The 15,754-nt window shown below is 37.1% G+C and overlaps 1 protein-coding gene across 1 annotated transcript in view; it reads right to left on the reverse strand.

The window, feature by feature from the left end:
* Nucleotides 1–3,525, reverse strand: part of LOC149814541 (uncharacterized) — a 45,051-nt gene extending 41,526 nt beyond the window's left edge. The window contains exon 1 of the mRNA XM_089989105.1: nt 873–3,525. Within this exon, the coding sequence (XP_089845231.1) occupies nt 873–3,334 (2,462 nt within the window). The 5' untranslated portion in view covers nt 3,335–3,525. The remainder of the gene's footprint in view (nt 1–872) is intronic.
* Nucleotides 3,526–15,754: the final 12,229 nt, after the last annotated feature.

Here is a 15,754-nt window from a genome sequence, read left to right on the forward strand (position 1 = left end):
TTGATCTAATCAGACTTGAACCACAGCCAGTGTATATTTAACCAAACTCCTAAAATATCCCAGATACAAGCATCACTTGCTTCCTCAAGCAGTTATAATAATGCCTATCAAACCAAGCCTCTTAGAGATATTCCTTACGCTCAATAAATTTAGCAAAGATATTAGACTAGCCAACTCTGCTTGGAAGTGTATGAAGAGTAAAATTGTCCATATAATCTGATCTTTAGTTAAATGATGCTAAAGTTAAACATGTTTTGCAAGCTTATGAAACATAAGATAAGAAGCAACATGAACGATTATTACATAACATTTTCATATGCACCTCGCACTCGAGATGCCATATCTGGAAGAGATAACCTCAAATACAGAAGCTTATGCAACATAAACTGTAACATTATTCTGCTATCTTAGACAGACCCCAGTAACACAATCTCGTGTTCTTCCAACTTACCAGCTTCCACAAGAGAAAAGTGCAGCAACACAGCTAATTTAACCATTTCCAACTCATGCCAGCCTAGATTTATGAAAAAGTCTCTTTAACATAGCCATTATCTAAAGAGACTTACTACATGCAAACTGAGTCTGAAAATTTGACCAACTATGCAGTATTAGCAGACCATTTTCTAAAAGTGAAAGAAGTGAGTGCATCATATGAAATCATAACTGTCTAGAAGTGAAGCAGTGATATCTGTTGTCTAGTTTTGCTTATGCTGGACCTCAGTGACATCTTTCTGAGAGGATCGAGCCCTTCAAGTTTTAGATCTCAGAGTACATTACTCAAATGGAAATGCATGAGCAAGCACCCCATAAGAAGCCCATAGCAAAGCCTCTATAGTAAAACAGAACACCAAATCATAAATTTTAAAGCATACCTCAAAGCGTCGAACTTATTAAAACCTCGGCGATTGCAATATAGTGAGGCTGCCACTGCTTTCTCATCAGATGTTTGCTGCCTATAAAGAGCACAAACAGCCTTCATGCAGAGTTCATCATCTTTCTGAAATGAAGAAAGCATATCGGCCTCAAAGTCCCATTTTTCCAAAAATTTTTTCCTCTGAATCCTCCCTAAAAGGTGGCCAAGTGAGTCAGGAGAATCAGAATCATTGTCAGCTTCATCTGAAACTGAAGAACTGGGCTCAGCTTCCGATCCATCAGACCCATCTACAATAAATCCACCCAAGTTTTCGCTTTCACTGTTCTCTGCGTCATTATCATCCCTGTCTAAATTTTCTAGAATAAATTCACCAGCAATTCTAGATGAAGTGATCTTCGCAGCTTTAGTATCATCCTCATCTTCAAGAACCAAAGTTTCATAATTTACTTGTCCTGAAGAGACTCCCAGATCTCCTATTTCTTCACATTCTCGTAACAGATGAATACGTTTTCTGGTAGGAGTCACTGATTTTCCTGCATCATTTCCATCACTTGAAACCCCTTTTGAATCTCCTATTTCTTCACATTCTCGTAACGGATGAATATGTCTTCTGGTAGGAGTCGCTGATTTTCCTGCATCATTTCCATCACTTGAAACCCCTTTTGAATCTCTTATTTCTTCACATTCTCGTAACGGGTGAATATGTCTTCTGGTAGGAGTCACTAATTTTCCTGCATCATCTACATCACTTGAAAGAATTTGATCGGATTTTGATTGAGTTATAGGAGTTTTAATCTCTTCACAGCATACAACAGAAGCATGCGTCTCCATTGGCATTGGACTAGAATGAACAGAACTCCTGGTTTTAGAAGTTTGTACATGCCGCTGGTCATTATTGAGAGCTGTACTTTCAGAATTCAGTCCATCATGATTACTGTCTGCAAGCAGATCCTTCAGTAGCCTCTTCGTTCTATGGGTAGAATTGCGATTATCTTCATCCTCATCGCTCTCACCATCACTTACCACTCTAGAAAGACGCCTTCTCTTGGGTGAAAGAATATGATCCTCCTCAATAGAGTTGACATTTTCTTTGGTTGCACTTGCAATGGCTCCAGTGTCACTATTTCTCTCATTTAAACTCATCTTTGAGGTTGTTTGCGTGAAATTTGAAACACCAACATCCTTATCAGTCTCATCCACACTCACCACTCCAGAAAGCCATTTTCTCTTGGGGGACAGAATATGATGCTCCTTGCTGAAGCTAACATCATCTTCAGTAGTGACCACTCTGATTTCACGTATTCGTTCTTTCAAGCTCGGTTCTGGTGGTGTTCCTGTCAAATTCGCAGGAGCCACTTGAGGAAGAGACTCCACAAAACTATCTGCAACACCACGAATACTCTCCATGACATCCCTTCTACCGGCACTGGTAGACCCTGGAGCAGGGGATGCATCCATTTCTTCATCACTGTCACTTATATCTATAACAAATTTCTGTGGCACTCCTGACGCAACCGACTGTATCTTCCCGCCTCTTTGACACTCATTCGGCTCTTCCGCCTCGGGGACAAGGTTTGGCACAGAAGGTTGTTGATCTACCGGTTGCTTCCGTTCAGGTTCACGAGACACTTCGTTCAGTATCTCTCTCAGACCCTCGATTTTCTCCCTTGCCTGCCTGTCTCTGTCACAGGCTATGCTGTAATCTTCTTCCAATTTCTTAGTTCTAGCCTCCAATTCAGCACATCTTCTCTTGTACTCCTCTAGCTCCTTCTCCGCAGCATTCTTTCCACTCTCAGCCTCGCCGATTTTCAGTTTCATCTGCGTGTAGCGTTCACCTGATTCCCCTTCTTTCTTCTTGAGCTCCTCCAACAATCCTCTAATCTGTTCCTCAGACTTCTTCTGCTCCCCACGAGCCACCCGGAAATCGTTCTCCAATTTGTCGCACTTCCCCTTCCAGCCCTCCAATTCCTCCTCGACCGCCCGCTTCTTGCATCCCAACTCGTCGAACATCCTCTCAAGATCTCTGTACCGCATCTCTCCCTCTTCCTCCTTCCTCTTGGCCTCCTCCATCAACAAATCGATTTCCATCCGCGCCTTTGACTCCTCCGTCCTCAGAACGTCGCACTCCTCCTCCAACCTAACGCACTGGATCTCCAACTCGCCGTTCCTCTCAGAAAGGCTCTTGAATTCACGCTCAAGCTCCGCCCGCCTCGTCGTGGCGTCCTCGTTCCTCTCCTCCAGTTGCCTAATCCGTTCGTCCTTCCCCTTCGATTCCTCCACGACCCTCTCGCGCTCCGCCTTCAACTCCTCCTCCCTCAGACTCAGAATCTCCGCCGCCTTCTCGAAATCGGCCTTCCGGAACGCCCCTTTCAGGTAAGAAACCAACTCCGAGACGCTGCAATTCTCCTCTGGGAACCCGTTCTCGGGCAAACCCTCGAGAAAAACGTTCGGGTCGCCCATTTCGTAAACCGATAATGAATCGACAGAATTCACACGGACTCTGCTTCAAGGATCACAGAAGAATGACGGAAAAAGGGAACCAATAAAACCCTAATGCAGTTACGCACCCATTACCTCCACACACATGCAGAAGCATCTGCAAATCACGTCTGCAACGGACAAAGAACACAATCTCTGAACAAGAAGAAGACTCGTGAAAGAAAGTTAAGGCTTCTTTTTTTAATGTCCGAGAAAGATCAGAACGTCGCTGTCATTGCGTTCGGTTAAGGGTGGGGGGTTCATTCCTTACATTCTCTCGCGGACGTTTCTAGAAGACTGTTCCCGGTCACAGAAGCCAAGTGGACTGTGGTCGCCAGTGAACTGGAAGTATCATAGTCCTCGATCTTGTTTTCCCACAACGAACATATCCGGATATTTGTGAAGAACAAGTTTTTCTTGCTACGAGTCACTAGAATATGAGATGAGAACTAATGTGAACCTCGATTTCCTTGGATTTTTTGTTCTTGAATAAGAGTACTGATGTGGTCTTAGAAGAACTAGTTGTTGAATAATTTTATTTTGATGCATAAACAGATTTTTTTAAGCCTTTAAAATTGTTGGAATTATAAGTTAGACTCTTCGTATTCCTCCCTTATTTTGGGAACTCGTTTTACATTAAGGTTATTTGCAGTTTTCTATGCAAACTCTTTGGGTTCCTCTCTCATTTAAATTTTCTTCTTAAAAATGTGATAGTCTTTTAGTTTTTCTATGGTAGAAATTTACTATGTAATTAAATTCTGGTTGAGCTTGAATGCTATATATATATATATATAGCAGCCATGTATCATCATTTTGACAAGTCATTGGAATATATTGAAGCCTTTTGTAACCTTCTTCTTCTCTTGCATCATTTCTGTGTGTTTTTAATTCTAGAGAACAATATTCTTTTCTAGTTTGTTGTTTTATTACCAACATAGTGGTATCAGAGCTAGGATGACTTCCAACAATATGGTGCAACCACAAGTTCCTTGCTTTGCTGAAAAAATTATAACAAGTGGAGTATTCAAATGAAGGCATTATTTGGTTCTCAAGATCTATGAGACATTGTTGAAAGTGGCTTCGATGTGATGGACAATGTGGAGGGCATCACTCCACGACAATTAACTGAGTTGAAGGAAAACCGGAAGAAGAACAATAAGGCATTGTTCTATATTTATCAAGTTGTTAATGAAGGCATTTTCGAAAGGATATCTACGGCGAAATCGGCAAATGAAGCATGTGATACTCTATATACAACATATAAAGGAGAAGACAAGGTAAAAATGGTGAAACTCCAAACTCTTAGAAGTGAATTTGATTCTTTAAAAATGAAAGAATCTGAAACTATTAAAGTATTTTTCAATCGAGTCTTCTCCATTGTTAATCAAATGCGAGTAAATGGTGAAAAAATTAAAGATCAAAGAGTTGTTGAAAAGATATTGAGAAGCTTAACTCGCAAGTTTGAATATATTGTTGTTGCTATAGAAGAATCCAAAGACTTATCCACCTTGTCCATTGATAGTTTAATGGGATCACTTCAATCCCATGAACTTCGTATAAAGCAATTTGATTCTCCTCCAATCGAGCAAGCTTTTCAGACACATCTCTCTATTCGTGGTGGTGCTCGAGGACGAAGAGGAAGAGGAAGAGGATATGGAAGTGGTAGAAATCAAGAAACGAAAGAAGGTGATTGTGATTCATCTTATTCTATGCGAGGAAGAGGTCGAGGTCGTGGTCGCTCTCTCTCACAAGTTCAATGCTTTCATTGTCAGAAGTATGGTCACACCATAAAGTTCTGTAGAAAGAGATTGGCAGAAGAAAACCAAAAGGAGGTAACTTTCGTGCATGAGAAAAATGAAATTCTTGATGATGATATTTTCTTTCTTGCTTGTGATACCAAAAAAGAAACACATGATGAAGTGTGGTATATTGATAGTGGTTGTAGTAACCACATGACTGAAAACAAAAAATTATTTGTGAACTTAAATGAAATGGTTCAAACTGAAGTTAGAACAGGTAATGATAATAGGCTTGATGTCAAAGGACGTAGTGATATTCTTGTTAAAACTAACCATGGCAGTAAGCACGTCACCGTTGTTTTCTATGTTCCAGGCCTCAAACACAATCTTTTGAGTGTTGGGCAACTTATTCTAAAAGGATACGATCTTCATTTCAAAGGAGAAATATGTGAAATCAAGGACAAGAAGAATACTCTCATATCCGAGGTGAAAATGACTCAAAACAAAATGTTTCCATTTACATTTCAAAGTGTTGTTCTTCCTTGGTTCAATACTATTATTAAAGATCCATCATGGTTATAGCATCTTCGATATGGGCATTTGAATTCCAGTTCTTTATCTCTCATGTGCAAAAAATATATGGTCAGAGGCATGCCTAACATTCATCAGCAAGACAAAAATTGTGAAAGTTGTGTTCTTGGAAAACATCACAGAGACTCTTTTCCTGGTGGCAAATCTTGGCGAGCATCAAAACCACTTGAGTTGGTTTATTCTGATCTATGCGGCCCTATGTGCACCACATATATTGGAGGTAATCGTTATTTTTTAACATTCATTGATGACTTCAGTCGGAAGACATGGGTTTATTTTCTAAAAGAAAAATCTGAGGTGTTTAAATATTTTAAGCAATTTATGACATTTATTGAAAAGCAAAGTGATCTTTCTATTAAAACCTTGTGTACTGATCGTGGGGCTGAATATATGTCCAATGAGTTCGAGGAATTCTTGAAAAAGAAGGGTATCCGTCATCAGTTGACTACTCGGTACACACCTTAACAAAACAACATTGCGGAAAGGAAGAATCACATGATCATGGAGATGGCAAGAAGTATGTTGAAATCTAAAGGTATGCCTAACATATTCTGGGTTGAATCAGTGGCATGTGCTATCTATCTTCTTAATCGTGCCCCCACTAAAAGTGTTCAAGACCTAACTCCTCAAGAAGCTTGGAGTGGGCAAAAACCATGTGTTGCTCATTTGAAAGTATTTGGCAGCATATGTTATTCTCATATTCCAGATGAACGAAGGAGCAAGCTTGAAGATAAATCTGAAAAATGTATCCTTGTTGGGTACAGTGAATGCTCAAAGGCTTATAAGCTTTACAATCCAATAACCAAGAAAATTATCATAAGTAGAGATGTAAAATTCAATGAAGAAGAATCTTGGAATTGGAATGGCGAGAATGAAAATAAAAATTTACATTTCATCAATAAGGAGGAGAGTTATGACCCTAATAGTGATGGTGGTGAAGGAGATACTTCACTCTCCTCTCCATCTGCGCATTTATCACCATCTTCTTCATCTTCAAGGAGTTCTGAATCTCCTCCTATGAAGACAAGAAGTCTTCAAGAAATTTATGAAACAGCAAGAAAAAATCTTGAGGAAGATTTGGTGAATTTTGCTTTATTTGCGGATGTCGATCCAATTACTTATGAAGAAGCATCTCAAGAAGAAAAGTGGAGAATTGCTATGAATCAAGAAATGGACTCTATTGAAAGAAATCATACTTGGGAGTTGACTGAGCTCCCAAGAGGGCACAAATCTATTGGTGTCAAGTGGGTATATAAAACAAAGTTCAACTCAAATGGAGAAGTTGAAAAATGCAAAGCTCGGCTGGTGGTAAAAGGTTACAAGCAAAGGTATGACATCGATTTTAATGAAGTTTTTGCTCCTATATCTCGCCTTGAAACAATTCACATGGTGATAGCTTTGGCTACTTAAAGAAAATGGAAGGTCTATCAAATGAACGTTAAATCGGCTTTCTTGAATGGTTTCCTTGAAGAAGAAGTGTATATTGATCAACCTCTGGGTTATGTGAAGAAGGATGAAGAAAATAAAGTGTGTCGATTAAAGAAGGCTTTATATGGGCTGAAACAAGCGCCAAGGGCTTGGTATAGTCGCATTGATGGATATTTCTTGAAAAATGGTTTCAAACAGTGTCCCTTCGAGCATACTTTCTTCATCAAAGAAGACAATCAAGGGGAGTTCTTCGTCATATGCTTATATGTTGATGATTTAATAATTACCGGCACTAGTGCAAGCATGTGTGAAAATTTCAAGAAGGATATGATGCACGAATTTGAAATGACTGACATGGGGCTTCTCTATTTTTTTCTAGGCATTGAAGTAAAGCAAGCCGAAGATGGAATATTCATATCTCAAAAAAGGCATGCTGAAAATATATTAAAGAAGTTCAGAATGGAGGGTGTTACACCTCTTAATACTCCTATGGAAGTTGGATTAAAACTTAGCAAAAATGATGGTGAGAGAAAGATCGATGCAACTCTCTATAGAAGTCTTGTTGGTAGTCTTATGTACTTGACTGCTACAAGGCCTGATCTTATGTTTGTTGTCAGCATGATTAGCAGATTCATGGAATTTCCTTTTAATACTCATTGAGACATAGGCAGAAGAATTTTGAGATATGTGCGTGGCACTATCAATTATGGAATTCATTATAAATGTGTCAAAGATTCAAAATTGATGGGTTTTTGTGATAGTGATTGGGGTGGAAATAGAGATGATAGTAAAAGCACTTCAAGTTTCGTTTTTCATATTGGCTCAGATGCAATCTCGTGGGCATCGAAGAAGCAAGCTGTTGTTGCTCTCTCCACAACCGAAGCTGAGTATATTTCATTGGCTCTTTCTAGTTGTCAAGCTCTCTAACTAAGGTGGATTCTTCATGAGCTTAAGCATCCTCAATGTAAAAGCACTCCTTTGTTTTGTGACAATAGTTCGGCCATAGCACTCACCAAAAATCCAGTTTTTCATGGCAAAAGCAAGCATATTCGAATCAAGTATCATTTCATTAGAGACTTGGTCAAAGATGAAGATGTTAATGTCAAGTTTTGCAAGACCCAAGACCAAGTGGCTGATATCTTTACAAAAGCATTGAAGAATGAAACTTTCAATAAATTGAGAGAGAAATTAGGTGTCGTTATAGTTTAGCTTAAGAGGGGTTGTTGGAATTATAAGCTAGACTCTTCGTATTCCTCCCTCATTTTTGGGAAACTCATTTTACTTTAAGGCTTGTTGGAATTATAAGCTAGACTCTTCGTATTTCTCCCTTATTTTGGGAACTCGTTTTACATTAAGGCTATTTGCAGTTTTCTATGCAAACTCTTTGGGTTCCTCTCTCATTTAATTTTTCTCCTTGAAAATGTAATAGTCTTTTAGTTTTTCTATGATAGAAATTTACTATGTAATTAAATTCTAGTTGAGCTTGAATGCTATATATATAGTAGCCATGTATCATCATTTCGACAAGTCATTGGAATGTATTGAAGCCTTTTGTAGCCTTCTCCTTCTCTTGCACCATTTCTGTATGTTTTTCATTCTAGAGAACAATCTTCTTTTCTAGTTTGTTGTTTTATTTCCAACAAAAATCAACTGCTCATAATCTTCATAAATATTCAACCTTTCAAAAATCATATTTTTTCATAAAAAAATGCATGATTCAATGGTTTATTCCTAGCAAATTCAACATACCAAGTACATCCACATGTTTGGATTTGCATATAAAGTGTTAAAATGCTTATATTTTTAAGTTCTCACATTCTATAGTGAGACTAGAATATGAAAACTGAACCACTATTTTCATTGTTTTTTTATTCTTTTCTCTTTAATCTAATCGTACAGTTTGTTCTTTTCTCTTGAATCATCTGATTTTGATGCATAAACAAGACTTTTTAAAGCTTTAAAATCAATGGGTTATAATTTTTATAAATATTCAAGCATTCAAAAATCACATTTTTTTCATTGAAAATACACTATTCATTGACTGAATCAGAGCAAAATCAATGTGCCAAGCACATCCACATGGTTGGATTTGCAAAAAGAGTACTGGAAATGCCCATATTTCTAGTTCTCATGTCCTAGTGACTAGAGTCACTAAAATATGAGAATTAATGTGTGAACGGTGATTTTCATGAATTTTTTGTTATTCTCTCTTGAATCTTAAGTATGTGATCTACATGTTTGGTTTTATAAGAATCTGCTTTTAAATCATCTGATTTTGATGCATAAATTTTGTTTTTGTAAGGCTTTAAAATCAATGACTCATGATCTTTATAAATATTCAAGCATTCAAAGATCATATTTTTCATCAAAAATACACGATCCAATGATTGATTCCTAGCAGATTTATCATGCCAAGCACATCCACATAGTTGGATTTGCAAAAAAAGTGTTGAAAATGCCTATATTTCTAGTTATTCCCATTTTGTTTCAAAGTATTACCTACAAGTGTAATTGTGCTTTTGATTAAGGAATGGCCAAATTTTTTTATGGATACAGTTAGGGAAAGTTAGAGGATGTTATCCCATGTGGTAAGCGGTGTCCTGTGTCAAGCTGAAGGCCCAGGGTCAAATTCCTCTGCCACATGGGGTGGCTGTTGTTCTGGTAGGGATCCCTCTAATCCCAGCTTGCCTTTCAAATAAAAGAAAGTTGGAGGTTGTTGCTTCCTCCTTTTTTTTGGCATTTTCTTTCTCATTTACTTGAAAGGTAATTTTTTTCCAGATTTTCTTTATTTATTTTTCCCCTTTCTCTTTTGTTTTTTCTCTCATGTCATCCCTTTTAGTGGGAGATTTCTAATCGACCTCTGAAAACTGTGGAATACTCTGCATTGGGCTTGGAAGATCAAAAGCATTCTTTATCTATGAGTTCCTGTATTTATTTTTCTTTTCTTTCATTCTTTTTGTGAAAATTTAAGTATTTAATTTTACTGTTGAAGAATGGTTTTGTATATTAGATCCTAACTTAGGGTGCCTATGACTAATCATCTTTTAGTTTCCATCAAGAATAATGAGGATGACACTAGTTTGCTGACCTATGATAACCTCTAAAAAAAGATGAAAATGAACATCGCTAAATTTCAAAGTCAACGTAGACTAAAAGCACATCAGATCTACATGAGAGGGGCACACTTTTTCACATACAGGTGTGTTTTTTCAGAAAAATTTCCTGAAACATGGTCTTGAAGCATTGCTTCTGGCTCACTCATCACATGAAAATCTCAAGGTTGCAAGCATTTCCCGTTAGATGCATCCTAAATATATCATATTAGATAGTCCTATCATGTAGATCATGAGTCATGAAAATCTTAGATCTAAGGAGCCACCTTTCTATCATCAACCCTTGTCCATTTCCTACCTCTTGCATGTCAATGGCAGAAAATTCATAAAGATGAATATCTTGTCTTGAAATTTTGGATAAGCTCTCAAGCAGTAGATGCAATTCTCTACTTTTCTTGTACTTCTCATACTTGTCATTTTGCAAAAACTGAGTACTTCAAAAACATGTTTAATGTTAAAAAAAAGCAGTATTACAAATCCTACCTCACCTCTAGTTAACAGGTGATGTTAGCTCCACAAAACCTCTGATTTACAGGTGAAGAGCATAGGAGACCCTTTCATGAAGCCATGCATGAGCCTATGCTATGGAATGCACACTATCCCAAAAGTTTCAAAAGTCATTTACAAAAGTCTTATGATGATTGTCAAGAATTTTCATAAAAGGTCCTTTGTCTTTTCAAAATCAGTGTCTACTTTGTCAACAATAAAGATGTACATACGTAGATACTCCAATTTTGACTCATTTGGATTATGGATAAATTAGATCCTAAGGTGTTTTGAGTTCAAAATAAGGTTGGATCGAATAACAACATGATTTTGTCCCACAAGTCAAATATTTTAGAGTCTCTTAGCTTTTAAATAAAATAAATCTGAGTCGAATTATATGCTTAAATAAGGATTTATGGCCAAAATAGTCAGGCTTATGCAAGAGACCTTGAGCCCCACTTAGACCCTATTTTTGACTAGTCAAATTACGCTTTTGGGTCTTGATATTAAAATAAAATTTAAAAATACATTTGTTATCTTTAAAATAAAAAAAATCATGTCATAATGGGTTATATTTTGGGAGTTATGATAAAAACAAGAAAAGCTATCCAAAACCTACCATTTTAGACCTGTTTCTCCTAAATTAATGGTTTTGGCCCAAACCAACTTACCTAAAACATGAATTTTTGAGTTTAGGCCTTCCAAAACCTTAGAATAATCCTAGTAATCCTACCAAAAACTTTTCTATTCTTCCCTGTGTAAACCCCTTATGATAAACCATGCAACCCCGACCAATTAGAACTTGACATAGAATCCCATAAGCCAATAAGATCTCAGTAGTTGGATCCAGATAGTTAAACCCAAAATCCCATGAATTGGATCCATGATGCAAGATCTGAGGTCTAAAATCCATCCTAAAGGTTATAAATAGGGCATTCCCCTTCTCATTCCACCACCTAGAACAAGAGTGGTGTTGCACTAACATCCCACTGTAGCTTAGGTGTCTACACTCTGTCCGAGTCCACTTAGCCCACTTGACCTAGTTCTAGATCTACAACCATAGCCCATTGGGTCCACCCTACTGGACCCAAGCCCATAGAGCCTCAGCCTTGTAGAAGCTCTACTGGATTTACCCAGCACTCGCCAAAGTCGTTTAGGAGGGCTACCTAAGCCCGTGGTGAACGCCCTTGTCCTTTATTTCACTTATTTTTGTCATTTATTTTATTTATTGTCTCAAGTTTGGTTTGTCTTATATGTTTTACTTTTTCTCTGTTTTCTCTTTTTTTCTAGGCTTCAGTGGTGTCTAACACCATCGAGGTTTCATTATTTATCTCCAGGAGTTTGAAAAGCGGTAGAAACTTAAGAACTTAATTAAAAATTCAAGATTTTGGAGATAGAGAGATTTATAAAAATTACAACCATGTCATGTAAGTATTACAATCTAGTTTTGATTTAAAATATACAAATGCCCAAACAAATTTTAATTATATTATAAAAAAACATAACATCAACGTCATTTAGTAAAATGTAATAACGAGTCAAAATTTTGGCACCCATTACTCCTGATTCTGCTTTTATAATATTTATGATAAGATTAGAATACACACACCATAATAACTTATATTTTGTCTTTTTATTGTTGCTATAATTAAGAACATTTTTTTATATATTGTTTAAATTTGCAAAAGAAAAAGGTATACCTAATTAATCCAAGAATTAATCATGTTCAATTTCTTTCCAAAAAGCGAGAAAGAAAAAAATAATTATAATTATAGTTAGCATGGTTAAGCAGTATAAAGATAAGCAATATTATGCCATTTGAAAGAGATGATTCAACTTTAGGTCAAAGATATAACGAAGACCTGAGATTTGATAATGAAAGGCATGACTTTAAGTGCAATGAAAAGTTCTAGTAAAAAAGATATTTTAGATGCTACGTGGATAGGATCATGCACATTTTAGAGTGTGGATTTGTTCAAAAACTACAAAAAAAATAACAAATTAAAATTAGAAAAATATTTGGCATTAATGACGGCACAAAACTATTGAGCTAAGAATCATAAGTGCTAGATGTATCAACTCGATCCAATCATATAGATGTGTTCGACATTGTTTGTTTGCTAAGAATAATGCCTTGGTTCATGTTTAATTTTTTGATGTAAAAAACATTTTTTTTTAAGTTGCAAAGTTTTGGTATATTATGGGTGTTGATATTTGAATTCCTTCAAAAACTTGCTTACTTATTATAATCACATGATTCAAAACAAATTTTCTATTAAACAAATCGTGTACAATCTCTATAACATGGTATACAAAACATTGATTTTTTTTTAAGAAAATAATGTTTTCTACTCAATAATTTCATATCTTCTATAGACACCAATTTTTGTTATGATGCCCAAGATTTAATGTTTTCCCAAGTGTGCAGGTACCAAGAATTAGACATCCCCGCCATAGACGACAAAACTACTTTAGCCATCCATCACTGGACGACATAACAAGTTTGGTTGTCCAGTGATGACGACACAACTAGATCATCATCAAAACTACTCTTCACGGACAAATACTCGCACTAGAGAACTCTTCCAGATAAGTGCTGTAAACGTTATAAGTAGGGGCTCACCCCTATGCCTTGAAGGATCTGAAAAATCTAAAATTTGCATACCTACGTGTTGGCTCTGCGAGATCAAGCATATTCAATCCTACCAGTATGTTGTCCAAGCCATTGAAGAACACACTTACATCTATGGACAAAAAGGAATGAGCTTAAACGACAAACAAACCTACGAGTTTGAAAAATGTAATTTTCTCATATCCCTAATCTATGTATTTCAATCTTATTTATTCATCGAATTAGGTGCTCTTACACGATTTTATCTTTATTTTACATATTATGAATCCATGATGATGATTCGAGCAACGGAGTTAAGGAAACTTGTTTCGTCTTTACCTTCCCACAAAGTAAAGGAAGTTCAAAACTTATAATGACGTCCCCTACATTTTAAAGAAGAATCCAAGTAAGTCTCATCCTCCCATGTACAAATTTAATTATCAACATTTTTTGGAGATCACGATGGAACATCATAATTTTTTTAAGCTTTTATAGCTAGAATTGCATTTCGAGAAAACCTCAAACAAAATGTTTTTTGGTTTTCTATCTCTGTCTATGTTGAACGACAATCTCTATTTTGCCGTCTGCAGACTGTGTCGTCCATTTGACAGTGCCATCCTCTAGTTGTTGTTCACAGAATCACATTTCTATAAAATTTTCTGTTTTGTCATCTGCTTACAACGCCGTTTGCGAATCCTAGTTTGCATACTCACGTTTGCAAAAATTCACTTTTGGTCATTCTCTACGGATTGGCCATCCAGTGACAGCGTCGTTCGGTAGTCACTGTTTGCAAACTCACGCATCTGCAAAATACTTGTTTGGCCATTCACACGTTTGGCCGTCTACAACGGATTGGCCGTCCAGTGATAGCATCGTCCATTGGTCATTGTTTGCACTCACGCATCTATAAAATACCTATTTAGTTGTCCACCATATTTGGTCGTCGGCCGACCTTTAGCCACCCAGCTTCTGCCCTTCAGCAACACTTGTCAGCAGGTTCTGCCAGGCAGCGTCGTCCACTGACATTGCCATCCGGTAAACCTTTGGCCATCATCCGCAGACCCTCGTCTGCAGCCTTCTTTTGCCTTCTTTGTTCATTAAATTTGCCTTGGCTTATGAATAGGTTGTTTTGCATTAGTTGCATGCATCTAATTTAGGGCTAAATAAATACATATTCTAAAAACCCTTGTTAGAGAAAGTACATGTTCACATAAAAAATTAGAAAAATATAACCTCTAGCAAGTTAGAGCTTTATTTTGAAATATTGGTTTATTTTATTATGTGCTCCTCATTTTATCTTAGGAAAGAGTCACTCTCTTTTTATGAATTTCAAAACAAATCTTTTGTCCTATCATTTGGATCTTCAGATCACCCACTAATATCTTTCAGTTGTTAGCTGAGGTATATCAGTGATCGTACTATTGGAGCCAGATTCTCTATACTAGTACTCTTAAGTTGTTAGCTGGGGTATATCGGTGTGGACCCAGAAGGGAGCCCTCAAACCCTAGAACATAAAGACCTTGTGGATAAAAACTTTTCTAGGGTACCTAAGTGTTTTTGAAATCTCTCATTACTTGTTTAGGCTTGTGTGAACAATTTTTTGGGGTATAATGCATATTTGATCCAAAGCCCGCCAACTCAAGATTCAATCCATCCTAGAAGAACCACCTCTGAAAAATCCTACCTACAGGTTGTTACCCCATATGATGCAAAACATTATATTTGATGAGGATTTGGACGAAATGACCCACACAAACATTCCTGATGAATCTATGGATGACCAAAAAAGGAGAAAGGCCCTAATGCTTCCCAAGTTCAGTTAATGTCAGTAAGCTCATCGGTCTCGTAAAGTCCATCATGCGGGTTACGAGACTAATAGTTCTGGCACAAATGAGTACTAAAGACGAGTCCAAAAGACCTCACATTTAAAAGTTGGGTCTGAAGAACAACACCCTCATCGGTTTCATAAAGTCCCTTACGTAGGTTACATGATGAGTCTACCAGGAGACAAACTCCCAGAACCCTGCATTTCAAAGCATCCAAGGAAGACGATGTGAAGGAATATGAAGAAGATGAGAGAGATACAAAAACAGTTGGGATGATAGCAAGCACAAGCCAAGAGGAGAGTTCAAAAGCTCATGAGTCAGAATAAGAACAAACACGATCAGATAGAGAGGCCAGAATTAGGAACAAATAAACTCTAGAGCCACAAGAGGAGTACAGTCAGTGGAGTGACTCTCAAGTGTCCAACCTGGAGATGAGAGTCCACAAGTGCAGGCTGACCCATCCAGTGTAAACCATGTCGTTCAAATTGGACATAAAAATCAAATCCCTAGAAGCCATGGTCCAAAACTTAACGTCCAAAGTGAGATATATGGACACGGATAGGAGAAAATATTCAATGGATGACTTTTTTCTTAAGGAATGTGACGAT

This window comes from Nuphar pumila, chromosome 15 (assembly GCF_984573655.1).
Source record: "Nuphar pumila chromosome 15, dmNupPumi1.hap1.1, whole genome shotgun sequence".
Classification (NCBI taxonomy): domain Eukaryota; kingdom Viridiplantae; phylum Streptophyta; class Magnoliopsida; order Nymphaeales; family Nymphaeaceae; genus Nuphar; species Nuphar pumila.